Genomic DNA, 19,600 nt, shown 5'->3' on the forward strand with positions numbered 1-19,600 from the left:
AATATCTTCGCAAAGTGTATTAGCCTCCCATGAAGGACCTCTGCTTCCATTAAGCATTTAAACCATTGTTAAGGAAACAGATAAGATATCTATATTCTTCCAGCCATACTTCACCGCCGGTTGAATTGCTTTTCTTATTGCCCACGCTTCGGCTATTATGGCTTTTCCAACAAAAGGAATTGGACTACCATAGGCATAAAGCACGTCACCATTTTTAAGGCTACCATTCCAATACTCTCTTTGCGAGTCTTTGGATCCAGACCTGCATCCACATAAAGCAACACTTTTTCTGAAGAAAGAGTTAGTAATTGTGGATTAGTAGAAGCATCGCTCATAGTGTTAACATGTTCCTTTGCAACTGTAAATTCATTTAACTCAAATAATGCTTTAGATAAAATCTCATTTTCATTCCAGATCACCGAATTAAAAATATACTCATCCCTAGCCTTCCAAATCATCCATAAGATAGATACTGTTAGTTGCAATAAGGTATTAGTTTCCAAGAATCTTTTAGTGTCTAACACTAATTTATACCACCATGTAGCAAAATCAGAGATCAGATGCAAATTTGGCCAACGAATCGGACTCATTTTCCACACATGAATTGATCTAGGACATTTAAAGAGCATGTGCTCTAAAGTTTCAGGTTTCATCCCACAAATAGAGTGAATTCTTTTTTAATAATATTTTTAACAGATAATGTATTTAAGATATACTTCTTTAAGAAATGTTTGAGCTTGTTTTTAATATTTAAAGACCAAAAATGGTTCCAAAAGGATTTTGGGAGCACATGAGAACTACTTTCCGCACGATTAGCCAAACTTCTATCATTTGTGAGGAGCAATTTCGCCAAATAATACCCAGACTTCACTTCATATTACCTGAATTAGTAAAATGCCAAACCAGTCGATCATTTCCCCCTACGGAAGAAACTGGAATAGTTAAAATAGATTCGACATCATCTTCACTAAATAACTTATGCAAAATCTGCATATTACATGTGTTAGTACTATCATCAATCAGTTCTGATACTTTCATATTTGTCACAGTACCACTCATCATACTTAAGGGGTAAAAGGAGTTATCTCGTGGCAGCCATGGATCTCTCCATACTCTTACAGATTTACCATTTGAAATATTTCATCTAACACCTCTACTTAATAGATCTCGCCCCCATAAAATACTTTTCCATAACCAAAATGTATATCTATTGGTCGGTGCCTGCAAGAAAGATTCCTTAGGAAAATATTTACCTTTAAGGACTTGAGAAACTAATAAATCCGGTTCAGTCAGAATTCGCCATGCTAGTTTGGCTAAAAGAGCCATATTAAAAGCCTTGAGATCCCGAAAGCCTAACCCCACCTTTAAATTTGGTTCACATAGTTTTTCCCACTTTTCAAAATGCATCTTTCTTTTATCATCATTCGTACCCCCACCAAAAGTTTGAAAATAAACTAGTGATTTCCTTACATAGCCCATCAGGTATTTGGAAACAAGACATACCATATGAGGGAATAGCAGCTAAAACAGACTTTAATAAAACTTCCTTCCCTGCTTGACTTAAAAACTTTCCTTTCCAACCCTTTATTTTAGATAAAATTCTATCCTTTATGAAAGCCAACATTTCTTTTTAGATCTTCCCACAATAGCAGGCAATCCTAAATACATCACCCTTTCACATATTCGTATATTATTCAAAGAAGAGCATATTATAACCTTTTCCTCCTCCATAGTATTCTTACTAAAAAAGATTGTAGATTTCTCAAAATTAATAATTTGTCCGGAGCATCTGGCATATATGTCCAAAATTTTATTAACCGTAGCAATACTATTCATATCAGCTCTAGAAAATATAAATGAGTCGTCTGCAAAAAATAAATGGGAAACAGAAGGACTACTTCTCCCTAATTTGAACCCTTTTAACTTTCTTTGTTGTTCAGCTGAGTGTAATAGATCAGATAATCTTTCGACACATATCAGGAGTAAGTAAGGTGATAGAGGATCACCCTGCCTTAATCCTCTAGATGGCTTTACACAACCCTTAACCTCTCCGTTAAAGTTAAAAGAAAAAGAAGCACTCATAACACAAGTCATAACCCAATTTACAAAAATTTGGTAAAAACCCATTTGTAACATCATTTGCTGGATATAAGGCCACTCCACATGATCATATGCTTTAAACATATCTAACTTTAAAGTCATTAACTTATCTTTGTCTTTTCGTTTGTTTTTCAGCATCCCCATAAATTCATGTGCTAATACGACATTATCCACAATTTGTATTTCTCCAACAAAGGTAGCTTGATTCATAGAGATAAGTAAAGGCATCAAAGGTTTCATACGTTTCACCAGAATTTTTGTAATGATCTTATATAAAGTAGAGCATAAGCTAATAGGTCTAAATTGATTTACGGTAGTAGGTATTTTTATTTTTGGTACCAACGTTATCAAATTTTGATTCCAGATGGGTAAAAGTTGACCTGTCTCAAAAAAATACCTTACTGCCAATAGACATCATGAGAAATTAACGGCCAAAACTGCTGGAAAAATAGTGAAGTCATACCATCAACACCAGGGGACTTACTAGGATGCACAGATAAAACAACATCTTTTATTTCTCCATTAGTTACTTCACTAATCAGGCCCAAATTCATATTTTCATCAATAGAAGTTGGAATAGACTGAAAAACATGAGATAAGGAGGAAGGATTAGAAGTAGTAAATTGTGACGAACCGTCCAGTCGTCTCATGAGTTACCACTTTGTTTCCCTCATTTCTACTTCTTGTTGCTTTTTTTTATCGGTTCTATATGTGATCAGATTGGTTGGCTCGGGTTCGGAAAGGTTTTCAGAAGCTTTGAGGAGCTTAGTCTCTTTTGAGGAAGCTTAAGTTGAAAAAGTTAACCAGATGTTAATTTATGTGTTATAGGATTTGGATGTGAGTTCCGACGGTTTGTATAGCTTAGGGAGGTGATTTGGGACTTAGGAGCGTGATCGGAATGTGTTTTGGAGGTCCGGAGTAGATTTAGACTTGAATTGGGGAAATTGGAATTTTGGCGTTTTCCGATTGATAGGTGAGATTTTGATATAAGGGTCGGAATGGAATTCCAAGAGTTGTAGAAGTTCCCTTGTGTCATTTGGGATGTGTGTACAAAATTTCAGGTCATTCGGACGTGGTTTGGTAGACTTTTTGATCGAAAGCGGAATTTAGAAGAATTTGGAATTCTTAGGCTTGAATCCGATGCGAATTTGGTGTTTTGATATTGTTTTGAGCGTTCCGAAGGTTGGATCAAGTTTGAATAATGTTATGGGATATGTTGGCATGTTTGGTTGAGGTACCGGGGGCCTTGAGTGAGTTTCGGGTGGTCAATCGGACCATTTCAAGTTGTTGGAGATTGCAGAAAACTGCTATTGAGTGTTGCAGAAAATTGACCTTCGCGTTCGCGAGTGGGACCTTGCATTCGCGAAGGGTTAGCAGGTCAGGCTGGAGTTTTAGCCTTCGCGCTCACGAGGGAAGTTCCGCATTCGCAAAGGGCTGGGGTCTTGTGCATCACATTCGCGAGAAGGGGAGCCGCGTTCGCGAAGTTTGGAGTCTGGAGGCATCGCGTTTGCGAGAGGTAGGATGCGTTCACGAAGGAGGAAAATTTGGTCAACTTGAGTTTGTGCTTCGCGAACGTGAGGCTTTGACCACGTTCGCGAAGAAGGATTGGATGCCTGGGCAGAATGTTTAAATAGCCATTTGTCCGCGATTTTAGGGCTAACTTCCACCATTGTTGAGCGATTTTGGAGCTTTTTGAAGAAGTATTCAAGGGGAAACACTTGGAGGTAAGATTTATGGACTTAATACTCGATTCTAATGTGAATTCTACCTAATTAATCATGGAATTTAAGCCTAATATTGAAGAACTAGGGCTTGTAATTGGAGACCTAGAATTTGGGATTTGAGGGGTCGTTTGTGGTTGGATTTTGATGATTTTGATATGAATGAACTCGGGGAGTGATAAGGAGTCTATTGATGTAATTTTTATCGAAATTCGAGACGTGGTCCCGGGGGTCGGGTTTGTCTAATTTCGGAATTTGTGTTGTAATTTGATTTCTTTCGAGAGGGCTTTGTTCACTTAGCATATTTTGATGGTTTTGCACTGATTTTGGTTAGATTTGGGGCATCCGGAGGCTGATTCGAGAGGCAAGGGCATCGCGAGCTAGAGATTGGAGCGGATAGAGGTGAGTAATGATTGTAAATGTTGTCCTAAGGGTATGAAACCCCGGATTACACATCGTTGTGCTATATTGAGGTGACGCACACGCTAGATAATGAGGGTGGGTCGTGCACCATTGGGGATTGTGACTTAGTCCATCGTGAATGACTGTTTTACCGCGTCTTTGATTGAAAACTATTTGTTATCATCATGTTTTGGGTTGAATGCCATGTTTAGGCCTCGCGCCAACTATTTGAACTCTTAGGGGATTTTTACTGATATTTTCTCACTGTTTTGACTTTATACTTGTGCTTAGTCATGCTATATCCTGCTGCTTTCATAACTCAGCCATGTTTACTCTATTTTAATACATTAAATGATATTTTAAATGATAATTTGGGCTGAGCATCATGTTTTAATGTTGCCCGAGTGGCTTATGAGATTCTGACTGAGTAAGGCCGAGAGCCTGTGTTGTGAGGTTATTGAGCTAATTCATGATTATGAGGCCGAGGGCCTAAGATTGTACGCCACGAGGTGGCTTGTTGATTTGAGGCCGAGAGCCTACTGATTTTGCCACGAGATAGATTGATATTGCGCTTGGGCCGTAAGGGGCCCTTCCCGAAGTCTTTACACCCCCATTGAGAGCGGGTACCCATTGTGATATGAGATATAGCCCGAGGGGCTGGTGTTGTTTCATGATATGGCCCGAGGGGCGGATTCTGTTGACATTATGCCCGAAGGGCGAATTTTTATGTGTTTATCTGTTATAGCTGCTTCTCATTTAATTGTTTAACTATAAAAAAGGTATTTTAATGAAGCTTCTTCTGAACTAAGTGTTTTTATATGTTTTCATTGTTTCATTGCTTTTACTGGTTTTATACTGCTTCTTTATAGTATGTTGATGTGTTTTTACGTGATTTCTTATCGCTCAGTCTTCATTTATTATTATTACTCACTGAGTTGGAATACTCACTTTACTCCCTGCGCCCCGTGTGCAAATTCAAGCACTTTAGGTCCTGCTTGCGAGGGCTGAGAGCTTCCAACAAACTTCGGAGATTCACTAGGTATTTGCTCGGCGTTCGCAGCCCAGTGCTTCTCCCTCTATCTTATTTTCTCCTATTTTAGTTATGTAATAGTTGTGTAGACTCTTTCAGACTTGTAGTTTTTATGATAGATATTCATGACTAGTGACACCCTGATGCTTAAAATGAATTGGGAGTGTGTCGGCTGGCCTTGTCTTCGCGAGAGGCTCCATCACGATCGGGTCTGGGTTTAGGGTCGTGACAAATTGATATCAGAGCCTAGGTTACATAGGTCTCACGAGTCATAAGCAGGTTTAGTAGAGTCTCGCGGATCGGTACGGAGACGTCTATATTTATCCTCGAGAGTCTGCAGAACCTTTAGGAAAAACTTCATTATCTTGAAATTCTTGTCGTGCGAATTTGTTGATGCGAGTACTAAACTTCTGTTATTCTATTCTCTCACAGATGGTAACGACACGCGCTACCGGTCAAGATGGACGACCACCAGTACTACCAACTGTGGCCACTAGGGGCCGAGGACGCGATCGTGGTCACGGTAGGGGCAAGGGTGTAGCCCGCACAGCAGCTAGGGCAACACCTACAGATCTACCAGCTTCCCCAGTCTAGGATCAGGTCCCAGTTGTGGACGCTCCAGCAATACCAGCTCAGGCACCAGCTGTGCCTATTGTTATTCCAGGTCTTTAGGAGGCCTTGGCTCAGATTCTATCAGTTTTCACTGGCTTAGCTCAGGCGATCTCAGTTACTACAGCCGCAGCTACTTCTCAGGCCGGGGGAGGCACTCAGACTCCCGCCGCTTGCACACCTGTGCAGGTCGTGCAGGGACTTCAGACACCGGGGGCACATCCAGCCCAGCCGGTTGTAGCTGCTCAGGACTATGTAGCTCCTACCATTCTAGAGGACGAGCAGCTTAGGTTGGAGAGGTTTGGTAGACTTCAGCCTCCGACTTTCAGTGGTGCAGAGAGCGAGGATGCCCAGGGTTTCTTGGACAAGTGTCAGCGGATTCTTCGCACAATGAGTATTTTGGAGACCAGCGAGGTCGCTTTCACTACTTTTCAATTTTCTGGAGCTGCTTTCACTTGGTGGGAGGCTTATGAGAGGCGTAGGCTTGTTGGTTCAACACCCCTTACCTGACAGCAGTTCTCCATCCTCTTTTTGGAAAAGTATGTGCCGTAGTCTCGTAGAGAGGAGATGCACAGGCAGTTCGAGTGGTTGTGTCAGGGAGAGATTACTGTGATGCAGTATGAGATGAGGTTCTTCGGGTTAGCTCGTCATGCTATTTGGTTGGTTCAGATAGATAGAGAAAGGATTAGGAGGTTTTTGGATGGCCTCACTTATCAGCTTTATATTCTCATGACCAAGGAGAGGGTGTATGGTGCTACCTTTGAGGAGGCTGTTTACATTACTCGTGAGATTGAGTTAGTTCGTCGCCAGGAGCGAGATGAGAGGGAGGCCAAAAGGCCTCGAGGATCTGGTAGTTATGGTGGTGCCCCTTTGAGAGGCCAGTTTCAGCACGACAGAGGTCGTCCATTCAGGCATGCTCAGCCAGCTTGCCTAGGTTATCATGGGGCATTATCGGGTCATGGTTCTCATCAGGGCCAGTCATCACTTAGTGCTGCTCAGAGTTCATCTCGTGCTCTATCAGTTCAGGGCTCTTCTATGCCAGGAGTATCTGCTAGTCATTTCAGTGCTAGGGGTTCCCTTCAGTCCCCGTCTCCGACACCCGGGAGTTTCTATGAGCGTGGAGAGATGGGTCATATATGGAGGCAATGTCCTCGTCGTCTTGCGAGTTCATCTTAGTAGAGGAGTCAGACATCGGCTTCAACACCAGTTAATTCACCACCATCCACCCACCCAGCTAGGGGTGGAGGTTAGTCAGCTAGGGGTCACCCTAGAGGGGGAGGTCGATCAGGTAGCGGTTAGGCCCGTTTTTATGCACTTTCAGCTAGACCTATTGCTTCTGATGCTATTATTACAGGTATTGTCTCAGTCTACCACAGAGATGCTTCTGTATTATTTGATCTCGATTCCACTTTTTCTTATGTGTCATCATATTTTGCTCGTTATTTGGATATGCCTCGTGAGTCTCTTGTTTCACCTGTTCATGTATCTACTCTGGTGGGCGATACTGTTATTGTAGACCATGTGTACCGGTCGTGTGTGGTGACTATTGGGGATCTGGAGACCCGAATGGATCTTTTACTATTATGTATGGTGGATTTCGATGTTATTTTTGGGCATGGATTGGCTATCTCCGTGTCGTTCTATTCTGGACTGTCATGCTAAAACAATGAAATTTTCTATGTCGGGTGTGCCACGGATTGAGTGGCGAGGTTTGACTGATTATGTTCCCAGTAGGGTAATCTCATTCTTGAAGGCCCAGCGTATGGTTGGGAAGGGTTGTCTTTCGTATCTAGCCTTTGTGAGGAATGTCGGTGCAGAGACTCCCAATATTGATTCTGTTCCAGTTGTGAGGGAGTTTCCCGATATGTTTCCTGCAGACCTGTCGGGCATGCCACCAGACAGGGATATTGATTTTGGTATTGACCTGGTGCCGGGCATTCAGCCCATTTCTATATCGCCATATCATATGGCACCAGCGGAGTTGAAGGAGTTAAAAGAGCAGCTTCAGGAACTCCTTGATAAGGAGTTCATTCGGCCTAGTGTGTCACCTTGGGGTGCGCCGGTTCTATTTGTGAAGAAGAAGGATGGCACTATGAGGATGTGTATTGATTATAGGTAGTTGAACAAAGTAACAGTTAAGAACAAGTATCATTTTCCTCTTATTGATTATTTATTCGACCAGATTCAGAGAGTGAGAGTGTTCTCCAAGATTGATCTCCGTTCGGGTTATCACCAGTCTAAGATCAGGGACTCGGATATTCTTAAGACAGCTTTCAGAACTCGATATGGTCATTATGAGTTCTTGATGATGTCTTTTCGGCTGACCAATGCCCCAACAGCATTCATGCATTTGATGAACAACGTGTTCCGGCCTTATCTCGACTCGTTTGTTATAGTCTTCATTGATGATATTCTGGTGTATTCGCATAGTCAGGAGGAGCACGCGGAGCATTTGAGAGTTGTGTTGCAGAGATTAAGGGAGGAGAAGCTCTATGCAAAGTTCTCCAAGTGTGAGTTTTGGCTCAGTTCAGTGGCTTTCTTGGGACACGTGGTATCCAACGAGGGTATTCAGGTTGATCCGAAGAAGATAGAGGTGGTTCAGAGTTGACCCAGATCGTCCTCAGCTACAAAGATTCACAGCTTTCTTGGTTTAGCGGGTTATTATCGCCGGTTTGTTCGGGGATTTTCATCTATCGCATCACCCTTGATCAAGTTGACTCAGAAGGGTGCTTCATTTGTATGGTCATATGAGTGTAAGGAGAGCTTTCAGAAGATCAAGACAGTCTTGACCACAACTCCAGTGTTAGTTTTGCCATCAATTTCAGGTCCATATACCGTGTATTATGATGCTTCGAGAGTTGGTATTGGGTATGTATTGATGTAGGAGGGCAGAGTTATTGCTTATGCTTCTCGTCAGTTGAAGCCTCACGAGAAGAACTACCCCGTTCATGATTTGGAGTTGGCTGCCATTGTGCACGCGTTGAAGATTTGGAGGCATTATTTGTATTGTGTGTCTTGCAAGGTGTTTACTAATCATCGTAGCCTCCAGCACTTGTTCAAGCAGAAGGATCTCAATTTGAGGTAGCAGAGGTGGTTGGAGTTGCTAAAGGATTATGATATTACTATCTTGTACCATCCGGGGAAGGCCAATGTGGTGGCCGATGCTTTGAGCCGAAAGGCGGTGAATATGGGGAGTTTGGCATATATTCCAGTTGGGGAGAGACTTCTTGTAGTTGATGTTCATGCCTTGGCCAATCGGTTCGTAAGGTTAGAGATTTCGTGGTGCACTTCCTCTTTGGCATTCAAATTAGCATCGTCCTTTGCTTGCAAATCCAGAACTTCCTTCCCATGTAATCCATTTTCCTACACCTGGACATTCTCTTTCTTTATACCATCCTGCATATCCATCGAGTCTCCGTCGTCTTCCAGATGTTGCAAATCTTCCCTGGTTCCTGTAGCTCTTTTCTCCTGAACTAATTTATAGTTACGATATCTCATCATTGTATTCCCCACTCTATCATTATTAAAATCTTGACACTTTTGACTTCCCGAGAAAGATGCATTGTTCTCTGCTCGTAACCATGTCCTGAACTGATCGCTTCTAAGATTTCTTGATCGTACATCTTGTTCCCTCTGTATACAGGTTTTATCATTATTCCCTAGCACACCACAATAGTAACAAACATAAGGTAGATTTTTATATCTCAATTCAACCCATATAGTTTCAGAGCCTAGCTTGATCCATTTCCCTCTAAGCAGTGGCTTAGTAATATTAATCTTGATTTTAAGCCTCATATACTGACCCTCTTTACTCCCATTTTCAGGAATGAGAATATCTAGGATACCGCCTAACGCATGCCCTATTTTTCGACCAACATCCTTTGACATCCAGTGTTAAGGAATGTTCCAAACTTGAACCCACATATTACTCTCATTAAAAATTGGAGAGTCACTCTCCAATCCTGGTTCCCAAGGATGAATGTTGAGAAGGTATCTATCATATAACCATGGAGTACCAAGTTTAATTTTCTCTAAACCTGTCTTGTCCTTAAAGATGAACTAGAAAAAATTCCATGTGATTTCTTTAATTTGTAATCCTCTAGGGTTACCCCCAAGCCAGAGTCATAGCATTCCTAATTCCATGAAAATTCACCTTTTTGTCAGAGATTACCTTACCAAGAAGACTTACTTCACATTCTTCATGCTTGCCTGAATATCTGGAAACTCTATTGCCACAGCCTCCTTTTCTTCCTCCGTTAAAATAAATTTATGAAGGCGTTGTGTAATTTCTCCCGCCATCTTTGCACTGTAAATTCCTGATGATGATGATGATGATATGAACTTTGTGATTTTGCTTCCCTTTTCTTTGCTCTCTGTTGTTCTTCCTTTTTTGTAACCTACCGAGCCCAATTAGCAAATCCCCATGACTTAGAATTAACTCAAAACAAAGTAGACAAACACAACCCAGATGCCAAAATCAACGGCGATAGTCGCAAGTTTTAAGCCCATGAGCTTGCTTACAAGAAAAGCTGATGGAGATAAGTACCTGGCCGGAAATGAGAAGGGGACCGGTCGGCGGCTCGGAAATCTAGAGAGAGGAAATTTAATGAGAGAACGGAGTGTGCCAAAATTGGGAAACATAGAGGACGAAAGTAGCGATTTTGATAGGGTTATTTGTTGAAATCTGTTTGAGAGTATAATTAGGAGGTGAAATTGAAGTAATTTTTGTATATTTGATAAATTAGGGCAAGGAATAAACCCCACACGGAGGGGAAAAAGCTCTAAGTTGTAGAGAGAGAAAACTCTCACGAAGAAGGACTCAAATGCACAACCAAGAAAAAACCCTCACGAAGAAGGAATCAAATGCACAACCAAGTTATCCAACTACGAGAATTTTTAACTATATCCATCCCTAAAGATTCACATGTGATCTCTTTCTTTTTGTCAATTTGGTCTTGATGTTTAACATTCTAGCTAACTGAATTATCTTTGGTAATATAAAATTATAAATAATTTGAAGTTTGTTCAGTTCATAAGTAAACAAGAGTTAAATAGTCCATCCAAGCAAGAAGGTACGAAGAGCTATATTTCATGGCTAGAAGTATGGCAACCAATTGTGATATCTAAGTACCTTTAGTTCTAAATCTAAGATCTAGAATTAGTGAATTCAAAGTTAGAGTAATCTTATTTTATTTGTCCATATTAATTCTAATAGATTCATTTGAACCCACAAAAAATATTGTAAGTTTGTTTATATATACTCTCACGTCACTGAAATTTTGTACTTCACTTAACTGTAAATAGGCATATAACAACGAAAAGTTTGGAGTTTGCAGTCAACTCCCTCTAGATCACTTCAAAAAGATAACAAGAACACTAACAACGTAAACTACTATATCCATTCCCGCTATGAAAAATATTTTCCCTAATGTGACACCATATTCTTACCTTATATGGTTTTATCGTTGACATTGTCTCCCCCTTATTGGACACCAAGAAATAAAGTCTTAAAACCTCCCTTTGTGCACCCAAAAGTTAGACAAAGCAAGCTTCTGAACAAATTAATGTGTGATAAGGAAAAGCTTGGCCAATAATACATCGCTGCTACAATAAACTATGTATGTCATTAAAGTTTGACTAATATAATGTAGGATGCCTTAACAAGTCAAAATTCGAAATAAAGAAAAAGAGAAGTGTAAAGCTGGGGAAGAAGATTTCAGTGATAGAAGGAAACCAAGAGGAAGTTTCACATCGTTTAAATAATAGATCTATTTAGTAGTATTCTTTTATATGGTGTACTCTTTCAACCAACTGCCAAATTAAAGAATGGATGCAACATGCTGCTAGGATGAAGAAAGTCAGAAGAAGAGAAGCATTAAATAAAGTCATCCAATAGGGCATTGTTACGTAACTCTTTGTCTGCAATAATTAATATTATAAGCACTTTGATTCACTCAAGATGCTTTACATAATCATACTTCATCATGTTAGTTTAATTAATTAATGCTACTTACCATCTGATGGCAATGTTTGATTTCTGATATTTTCATAAATTACGATATAGAAAAGTTTAATACTGTCAGTCTATCTTTTTAATTCTTGAAACGAGATTTTCATTTTTCTTCCATATGAGTTGTAATTTACCTAAACAATTCTAATATTTTTGGATCTACTACGTCACTGTTCCAGCATAATCTGTAAGCCAATATTATTTTTACTCAAGAACAGACAATAAATTAAGGCAACGAAGTGAATTTGTCATGTGGAAAATAGGCAGACAATAATAAACCCGAAAATGATTCTTGATTCGGTTCCATGATTACGCATTAAATTTTGATTCTCACTGCTCAAGCAACCATGTGATTCTTAATATTACAGGTTTTTTGGTGCCTGCAGTTTAATTAATGAAACCTCAATTTGATGTCAATTGTCTGATGCCAGCTTTTACGATATATATAAGTTATAGATCTATGCAAATAATAAACATTTTATTAGAAAAAAATAAATCCTTTTTGTTAATTCAAAGAAAGGTTTAATTTTGTCCTCAGTTTATACTCCTTATGTGAAATTGGATTTACAGTTATAAACTGCAAAATGGTAATAACTGTAGAAACAGATGCAGTAACATAGCAAGGAGTAAGTTGTGATGGTCATCACTTGTGTTGCAAGTGAATTTAGTGTTCTAAGGACTAAAAACCTTCTTTTTCTCATCTTAATTTACGTGCATGGTCCGGACCTATATCCGGAAAGCCTTCTATGCGAAAATATGACAAATAGAAGTTTCTAGAGTTAAAATTTTGATTATAGTTGACTTTGGTCAATATTTTAAGCAAACGGACCCGGATCCGTGTTCCGACGATCCCACGAGGTCCGCAATAAAATATGGGACTTGGGCGTATGCCCGGAAATGAATTCCGAGGTCCCAAGCCTTAGAAATCAATTTTTGAAAGAAATTATTTTACTGAATTATCTAAGAAATGAAGAAAAGAATTAATGCTTGAAACCATTGTTATCGGGCCCGTATTTTGGTTCCGAAGCCCGATGCAAACTTGTTATAGTATTTGAAAGATAACTGTGAAATTTGGTGAAAACGGAGTTTATTTGACGTGAGTTGGACTTCCAGTTGAAGAGTTATGAACTTTGAGAGTTCTTGATGAAAATGTTGAGTGTTGAGGTTTAATTCATGATTTTACATGTTATGTTGATGATGTGATCGCACGAGTAGGTCCATATGATGTCTTTGAGTTAGTATGCACACTTGGTTTGGAGTTCCGAAGGCTCGAGTGAGTTTCGGGTAGGTTCCGGGATGTCTTAGGCTTAAAACATGGATGTTGCAGGTTTAGAGAAGTGTAAATCTCTGAACCCGCCAGTGCTAACCGCATTGGTTTTGGTGCTGTCCACGGTGGGGATGTGCGGCCACACTCGATTTTGTGCGGTCCGCACAGGTTCACTGGTCCGACTTCGGAAGCCTATATCTTTTGATCTACTTGGAATTTTGAGATGATTCAAAAACGAAAGTTGTAGCCCTTCATGTCTAGTTTCCATAAAGGTAAGGAAATCACAATATATCTGTAAAGAAAGTTATGGCCAAAATACTAAAGCATGTCATTGCAGTCCACATGGAGAGTTGTGCGACCGCACTCGATTTTGTGTGGTCCGCACAGGGGGTCTGAGAGGGGTATATTAAAACGGGATTTTCAGTTATTTTTCATTTTTCAAAACCCCAAAAACATAAGAGACGATTTTTCAAACAACCTTTCTTCTCCAAAACATTGGTAAGTGATTTCTAACTCATTTTCTTTACTTCTTAACTTCTTTTTACAAGATTTCATCCTAGAATCTGGGGTTTTCATGGTGGAATTGGGAACTTTGGGAAAAACCATAGAATATTGAAATTTGAGGAGTTAGACCTCAAATTGAGGTCAGATTCCAAAATAAATTATATATTTGGGTTCGTGGGGGAATGAGTAATTGGGTTTTGGTTCGAACCTCGGGTTTTGACCATGTGGGGCAATTTTTGACTTTTTGGGTAAAACTTTGAAAAACTCATTTTCATGCATTGGGGTTGATTCATTTAGCGTTTATTGATGTAATTAAGTAACTTGTGACTAGATACGAGCGAATTGGTGGTGGAATCAAGGGGTAAAGCTATAATTGAAACTTGAATTGTGTTCGTGGCATCGAGGTAAGTGTCTGGTCTAACCTTAGCTTGAGGGATTAGGAGTTGTGTCTTATTTGCTACGTGTTAATTGTGGAGTACGACATATAGGCATGGTGACGAGTATCTATATGTCGGTGTCAAGCATGCCCGTGAGTCTTGTATTGTAATTGTTATGACTCCGTTGTAAATTATTGCACTTCACATGTTATTGAAATATTATTATTCCCTTGCAGGGATGTTATTGAAATATTATTGTTCCCTTGCCGGGATGTTGTTATATTACTCTTGTTCCCTTGCCGGGATATGGTTATATTGATCTTGTTCCCTTATCGGGATTCTTTGTGATTGTTGTTGATTTGTAAATGGGAGCGGGTGGCACGCCTACCACGAGATAAATAAAATGGGAGCGGGTGACACGCCTGCCACGAGATAAATGAAATGGGAGCGGGTGGCACGCCTGCCACGAGATAAATGAAATGGGAGAGGGTGGCATGCCTGCCACGAGATAAATGAAATGGAAGCGGGTGGTACGCCTGCCACGAGATATATGAAATGGGAGCGGGTTGCACACCTGCAACAAGATGTGAAATGAAAGTGAATTCTGCCTTTGTTTTCCTTATCCTTGTTAGTAGTTGGATTTTGGTTCCTTTATAATTCTCTTGATATTCTGTTTTTACCTGTTATTCCCCGAAGCATGCTTTCCCCCTCCCATCTTTACTTGTTTATTCCTGCTTCACTCTCCGTTGTATATTATATAACTGCACATGTTTATTTGGTAGTCTGGTCCTAGCCTCGTCACTACTTCGCCGAGGTTAGGCTAGACACTTACCAATACATGAGGTGGATTGTGCTGATACTACACTCTGCACTATGTGCAGATCCCAGAGCAGCTCTTGGACCGTAGTTTGGAGGCTACCTTCAATCCACGCGGAGATCCAAGGTAGAACTGCAGGCGTCTGCAGGCCCTGACGTCTCCTCTATCCTTTATTTCATGTTGCATCTCTTTGCTTCAGAAACAGTGTTTCTTTTATTTCACACCTTGTATTTAGCAGTCTTAGACCGTCTGTGGTACTGTGACACCAGTTCTGGGTGATTAAGGTTTAAGCTATTGTAATAGACGCATGTTCAGATATTTTATTGTTTTCTTCCGCTTATTCTAAATTTTTGTTGTTTACACGTTATTGTTTTATATAATGTTAAAAAGAATAAAAATTGGTAAAAGGGTAATTTGTCTAATAATTGGCTTGCCTAGCTCACATTAGTAGACGCCATCACGACTCCCGAGGGTGGGAAATCCGGGTTGTGACAGAAGTTGTTAGTTAGATAGTTAGTGTACAGCTATCATACTCAGTTAGTAGAAATAGTGTAGGGACCACTAATTTGTTAGTGGAAGTTAATTATGTATACATGTATAAAATACAATGTACTATTACATTGAGAAATGCAGAACAAATTTCTCCCATTTTCTTCTTCTTCTTCCTCAGCTCATTCTCTGCTCATGCTTCCTCCATTACTAGGGTTCTTCATCTCAAGCATTCTCTGAGTTCTAAAATGGTATCATAGCACGAGCTATGAATTGAAGCTCATAAATCGATCCAAATCTGTAATTCTCGTCCTATCTTAAGTCTCTTCTTCGTATCTCAAATCTGAAGCTTTAAGTCGTCGTCAACAATGGCGAATGACAATTCTGAGCAGGAAATACCTACAACTATAACTGAAACCTCGCAAACCTCATCGGAGGATGAATTTGAAGAAGGAATCTCAGTTCCAATCACTCATCCTCTGTATCTGGCATCCACTTATACAAGTGGAATTTCTCTGATCTCCTTTCAACTAACAAGGACAGACAATTTCTCTCTATGGTATCGATCTTTGAAAATTGCTCTTCTAGGTCGAAATAAGCTCGGAATGTTGACGGAAGGTGGAAGAAGGAAAAATTTCGAGAAAAATACTGGTATCAGTGGGATAGATGCAATGCAATTTTCTTATCGTGGCTGATGAATGTTGTAGCACCGACTTTGATCAGCGGAATTGCATATGCAACCAATGCACAAACCGTGTGGATGGATCTGCAAGAGCATTTTGACAAGATGAATGACACTAGATGTTATAACCTACACAAGGAAATTGCAACCCTAACTCAAGGTATCTCCTCTATATCTGTATACTATTCTAAACTCAAGGATCTATGGGACGAAACTGAAGATCTAGTTCCTCATCCTGGTTGTGACTGCCCTAAAACTAAGAAATTTATTGAACACCTACACAAACAGAAGCTATATTAGTTTCTTATGGGATTAAATGACTCATATTTACAAGCTCGTAGTCAAATACTTATGATGAAACATGTTCCCTCTGTGAATCAAGCTTATGCTATGTTAATGAGTGAGGAGAGTCAAAGAAATGTAGCAGGATCAGCAGGTATCTTAGGTGCTGCACCTAATGCCACTGGTGGTCACTATGAATCTACAACACTATACAGCTTTAAGTCTGATAATAGACCAAAACACAGAAAGAATTTCAATCTATACTGTGACTTCTGTAAACTAAAAGGTCATAGTAATGAGAATTGCTACAAAATAGTTGGTTATCCAGCTGACTACAAGTTTAAGAAGAAAGGGGGAGCTGGTGCTTATAATGCAGTAGCTGAGTATGGTTTAACATCTGGCAACTACAATGCACCACCTGAACTAAGTCCCTACACACAGCCTTGTGGACAGCAAAACCCTAGCTTTGAGATGACTACTATGCAGCCAAGATCTGTTCAACCCTTGCAACATAGCAGTCACACTGCAAATATGGAACAACAACCACAACATGGAGGAGGTAGTGCCTTTCCCTTCACCAAGGAACAATATGACCAGATTATGCAAATTTTGAACAGCAATACAGTCAGTCCTACCTCAGCAAACAACAACAGTCCTTCACCTACCTCTCAAGCTAATGCAATAGGTACTAATATTGCTTTACTAGATTTCAATAGTCCACAAGAATGGATCATTGATATAGGGGAAACTAATCACATGGTATCTAATGTCAATCTGTTAGATAAGGCCACTGTAATTGCTCCTCCTATCCCTAGAAAGGTTCTCTTGCCAAATGAAGATGTAACTCAAGTAACTCATGTTGAAGATAGTCAGATATCAAACAACAACACACTAAAAGAAATATTTTATGTACCAAAGTTCAAGTATAACCTGTTGTTAGTGTCAAAAATGACAAGGGATCTAAGGTGTTTTGCCTCTTTCTAACCTGATTTTTGTGTGTTTCAGGAGCTCTTCAATGGCAGGGTGAAGGAGATTGGTAGAGAAAGAGATGGTTTGTGCTTTCTACAACAACATGGAAATAAGATGTTGACTGTTGTGTCCTTGGAAGTTGTTACCTCAAAGGCTGATCTCTCAATAAATCCCAATGATATAGTCTTATGGCATAGGAGACTTGGTCATGTGTCCATTGTTATTGAGAAACTATTCCCTATTAAACTAGCTAGTATTACTAATGCCATCAATAATTGTTGTGTGTGTCCTTGTGCTAAACTAACCAGGACAATATTTCCTCACAGTAGTATCAAGAGTACTAGTGTATTTGATCCAATTCATGTAGATGTTTGGGGACCTTATAAAACTGTAACCTTTTATGGTAATAGATACTTTCTCACAGTAGTTAATGACTTCACTAGAATGACTTGAGTTTTTCTTACTGAAACCGAAATCTGATGTGTCTGTTGTACTACTACAATTCCTTGCCTTTGTTCACACACAGTTCAATAAAATAGTAAAAATGGTGAGATCTGACAATGGCTCTGAGTTCCTAAATTCAATGTGTAAAACACTCTTTAATAAGCTTGGTATTCTCCATCAAACCACCTGTGCATACACTCTACAGCAGAATGGGGTAGCTGAGAGAAAGCACAGACATCTCCTAGAAGTCACCAGAGCTCTGAGGTTTCAAGCTTACATTCCCATCAAGTTTTGGGGTCATTGTGTTATCACTGCAGCATACTTGATTAACAAACTACCATCTTCAGTGTTGAATGGGTGTTCACCTTATGAGTAGTTGTACAAGAGGAGGCCTCAGCTAGGACACCTTAGGACTCTACGTTGTTTGTGCTTTGTTAAGCAAGTTCAGGAGACAGACAAACTTATGCCTAGGGCCAAGCCTGTTGTTCTCATGGGGTTCTCAGACACTCAAAAAGGCTATATTCTTTTAGATATTTCTACACAATAATTCTTTGTCAATAGAGATGTTGTCTTCTAGGAGAATGTTTTTCCATTCAAAGACTCTTTGCATATCTCTCCTCCTATATTCAATTCTCTTCCTTCACCTCCTAGCTGTGAAGAGGTGTACACAGATATATGTCCCTCTCCTCACATAAATCCCTCTACTTCTTCTTCTAGTGGTTCTGAACCTTTGTCTATTGCTCCTGAGCCTTGTCCCACACTGAGAAGATTACTTAGAACCAAACATCCTCCATTATGGCTTAAGGACTTTGTCACTCAGCCTTCTACCACTACTACACCATATTCCATAACCAACTATGTCTCTTATGACTCTCTGTCTCCTTCTTATCAGTCCTATATTGCAGCCTTCTCATCCATTGTGGAACCTCTTCTTATGATGAGGTTGTTCAAGACCCAAGGTGGGTGAAGGCTATGAAATCAAAAATACAGCCTTGGGAGGTTGTCTCACTTCCTCCAGGCAAGGTGCCTATTGATTGAAAATGGATCTTTAAAGTGAAATACAAGGCTACATGGGAGGTTGAAAGGTTTAAAGCTAGATTGGTGGCCAAGGGGTTCAGCCAGCAGGAAGGTATTGATCATCAAAAGACCTTTAGTCTAGTTGTTAAGATAGTCACATTTAGGACCATACTTTCTGTTGCAACTTCTGAGCATTGGCATATCCACCAAATGGATGTGTGCAATGCTTTCCTATAAGGAGATTTGCTTGATGAAATCTATATGACTCTTCCTCAGGGCTTTTAGAGTCAGGGGGAGAGTAGGCCAGCTTGCAGACTCTTGAAATCCTTGTATGGTCTCAAACAAGCACCCAGGCAGTGGAATACCAAGTTATTAGAGGCACTTATTAGCTTTCATTTCATACAGAGTCAACATGATCACTCCTTGTTTGTACAAGGCATTGGCAGCTGCATTGTGGTTATATTAGTCTATGTGGATGATATGCTCATCACATGACCTGATTTGAGACTAGTAAAAAAAACCAAGGCTACACTCCAGAAGATCTTTAAGGTGAAGGACCTAGGAGAGCTGAAATACTTCCTTGGGATAGAGTTTGCAAGATCATCACATGGTATTCTAATGCATCAAAGAAAATATGGATTAGAATTTGTGTCTGAACTTGGCTTAGGTGTTGCAAAGCCTGCTGCTACACCCCTTGAAGCAAATGTGAAACTCACTACTCCACAGTATGATGAACACATAGGCACAACCAACACCTTGGATGATGCACTATTACCAGATATAACTAGCTATCAAAGGCTACTAGGCAAACTCCCATATCTGACAGTAACAAGACCAGACATTGCATTTAGTGTTCAAACTCTTAGCCAGTTTATGCAAA

At 40.0% G+C, this 19,600-nt stretch overlaps 1 protein-coding gene across 1 annotated transcript; it reads left to right on the forward strand.

Annotated features, from left to right (window-relative positions):
- The first annotated feature begins 15,694 nt into the window (after positions 1-15,694).
- Positions 15,695-16,308, forward strand: LOC138884864 (uncharacterized). The gene is made up of 2 exons (XM_070165721.1): positions 15,695-15,944; positions 16,034-16,308. The coding sequence occupies exons 1-2, from the start codon at positions 15,695-15,697 to the stop codon at positions 16,306-16,308; spliced, it is 525 nt and encodes a 174-aa protein (XP_070021822.1).
- Positions 16,309-19,600: the final 3,292 nt, after the last annotated feature.

This window comes from Nicotiana sylvestris, chromosome 2, assembly GCF_000393655.2.
Source record: "Nicotiana sylvestris chromosome 2, ASM39365v2, whole genome shotgun sequence".
Classification (NCBI taxonomy): domain Eukaryota; kingdom Viridiplantae; phylum Streptophyta; class Magnoliopsida; order Solanales; family Solanaceae; genus Nicotiana; species Nicotiana sylvestris.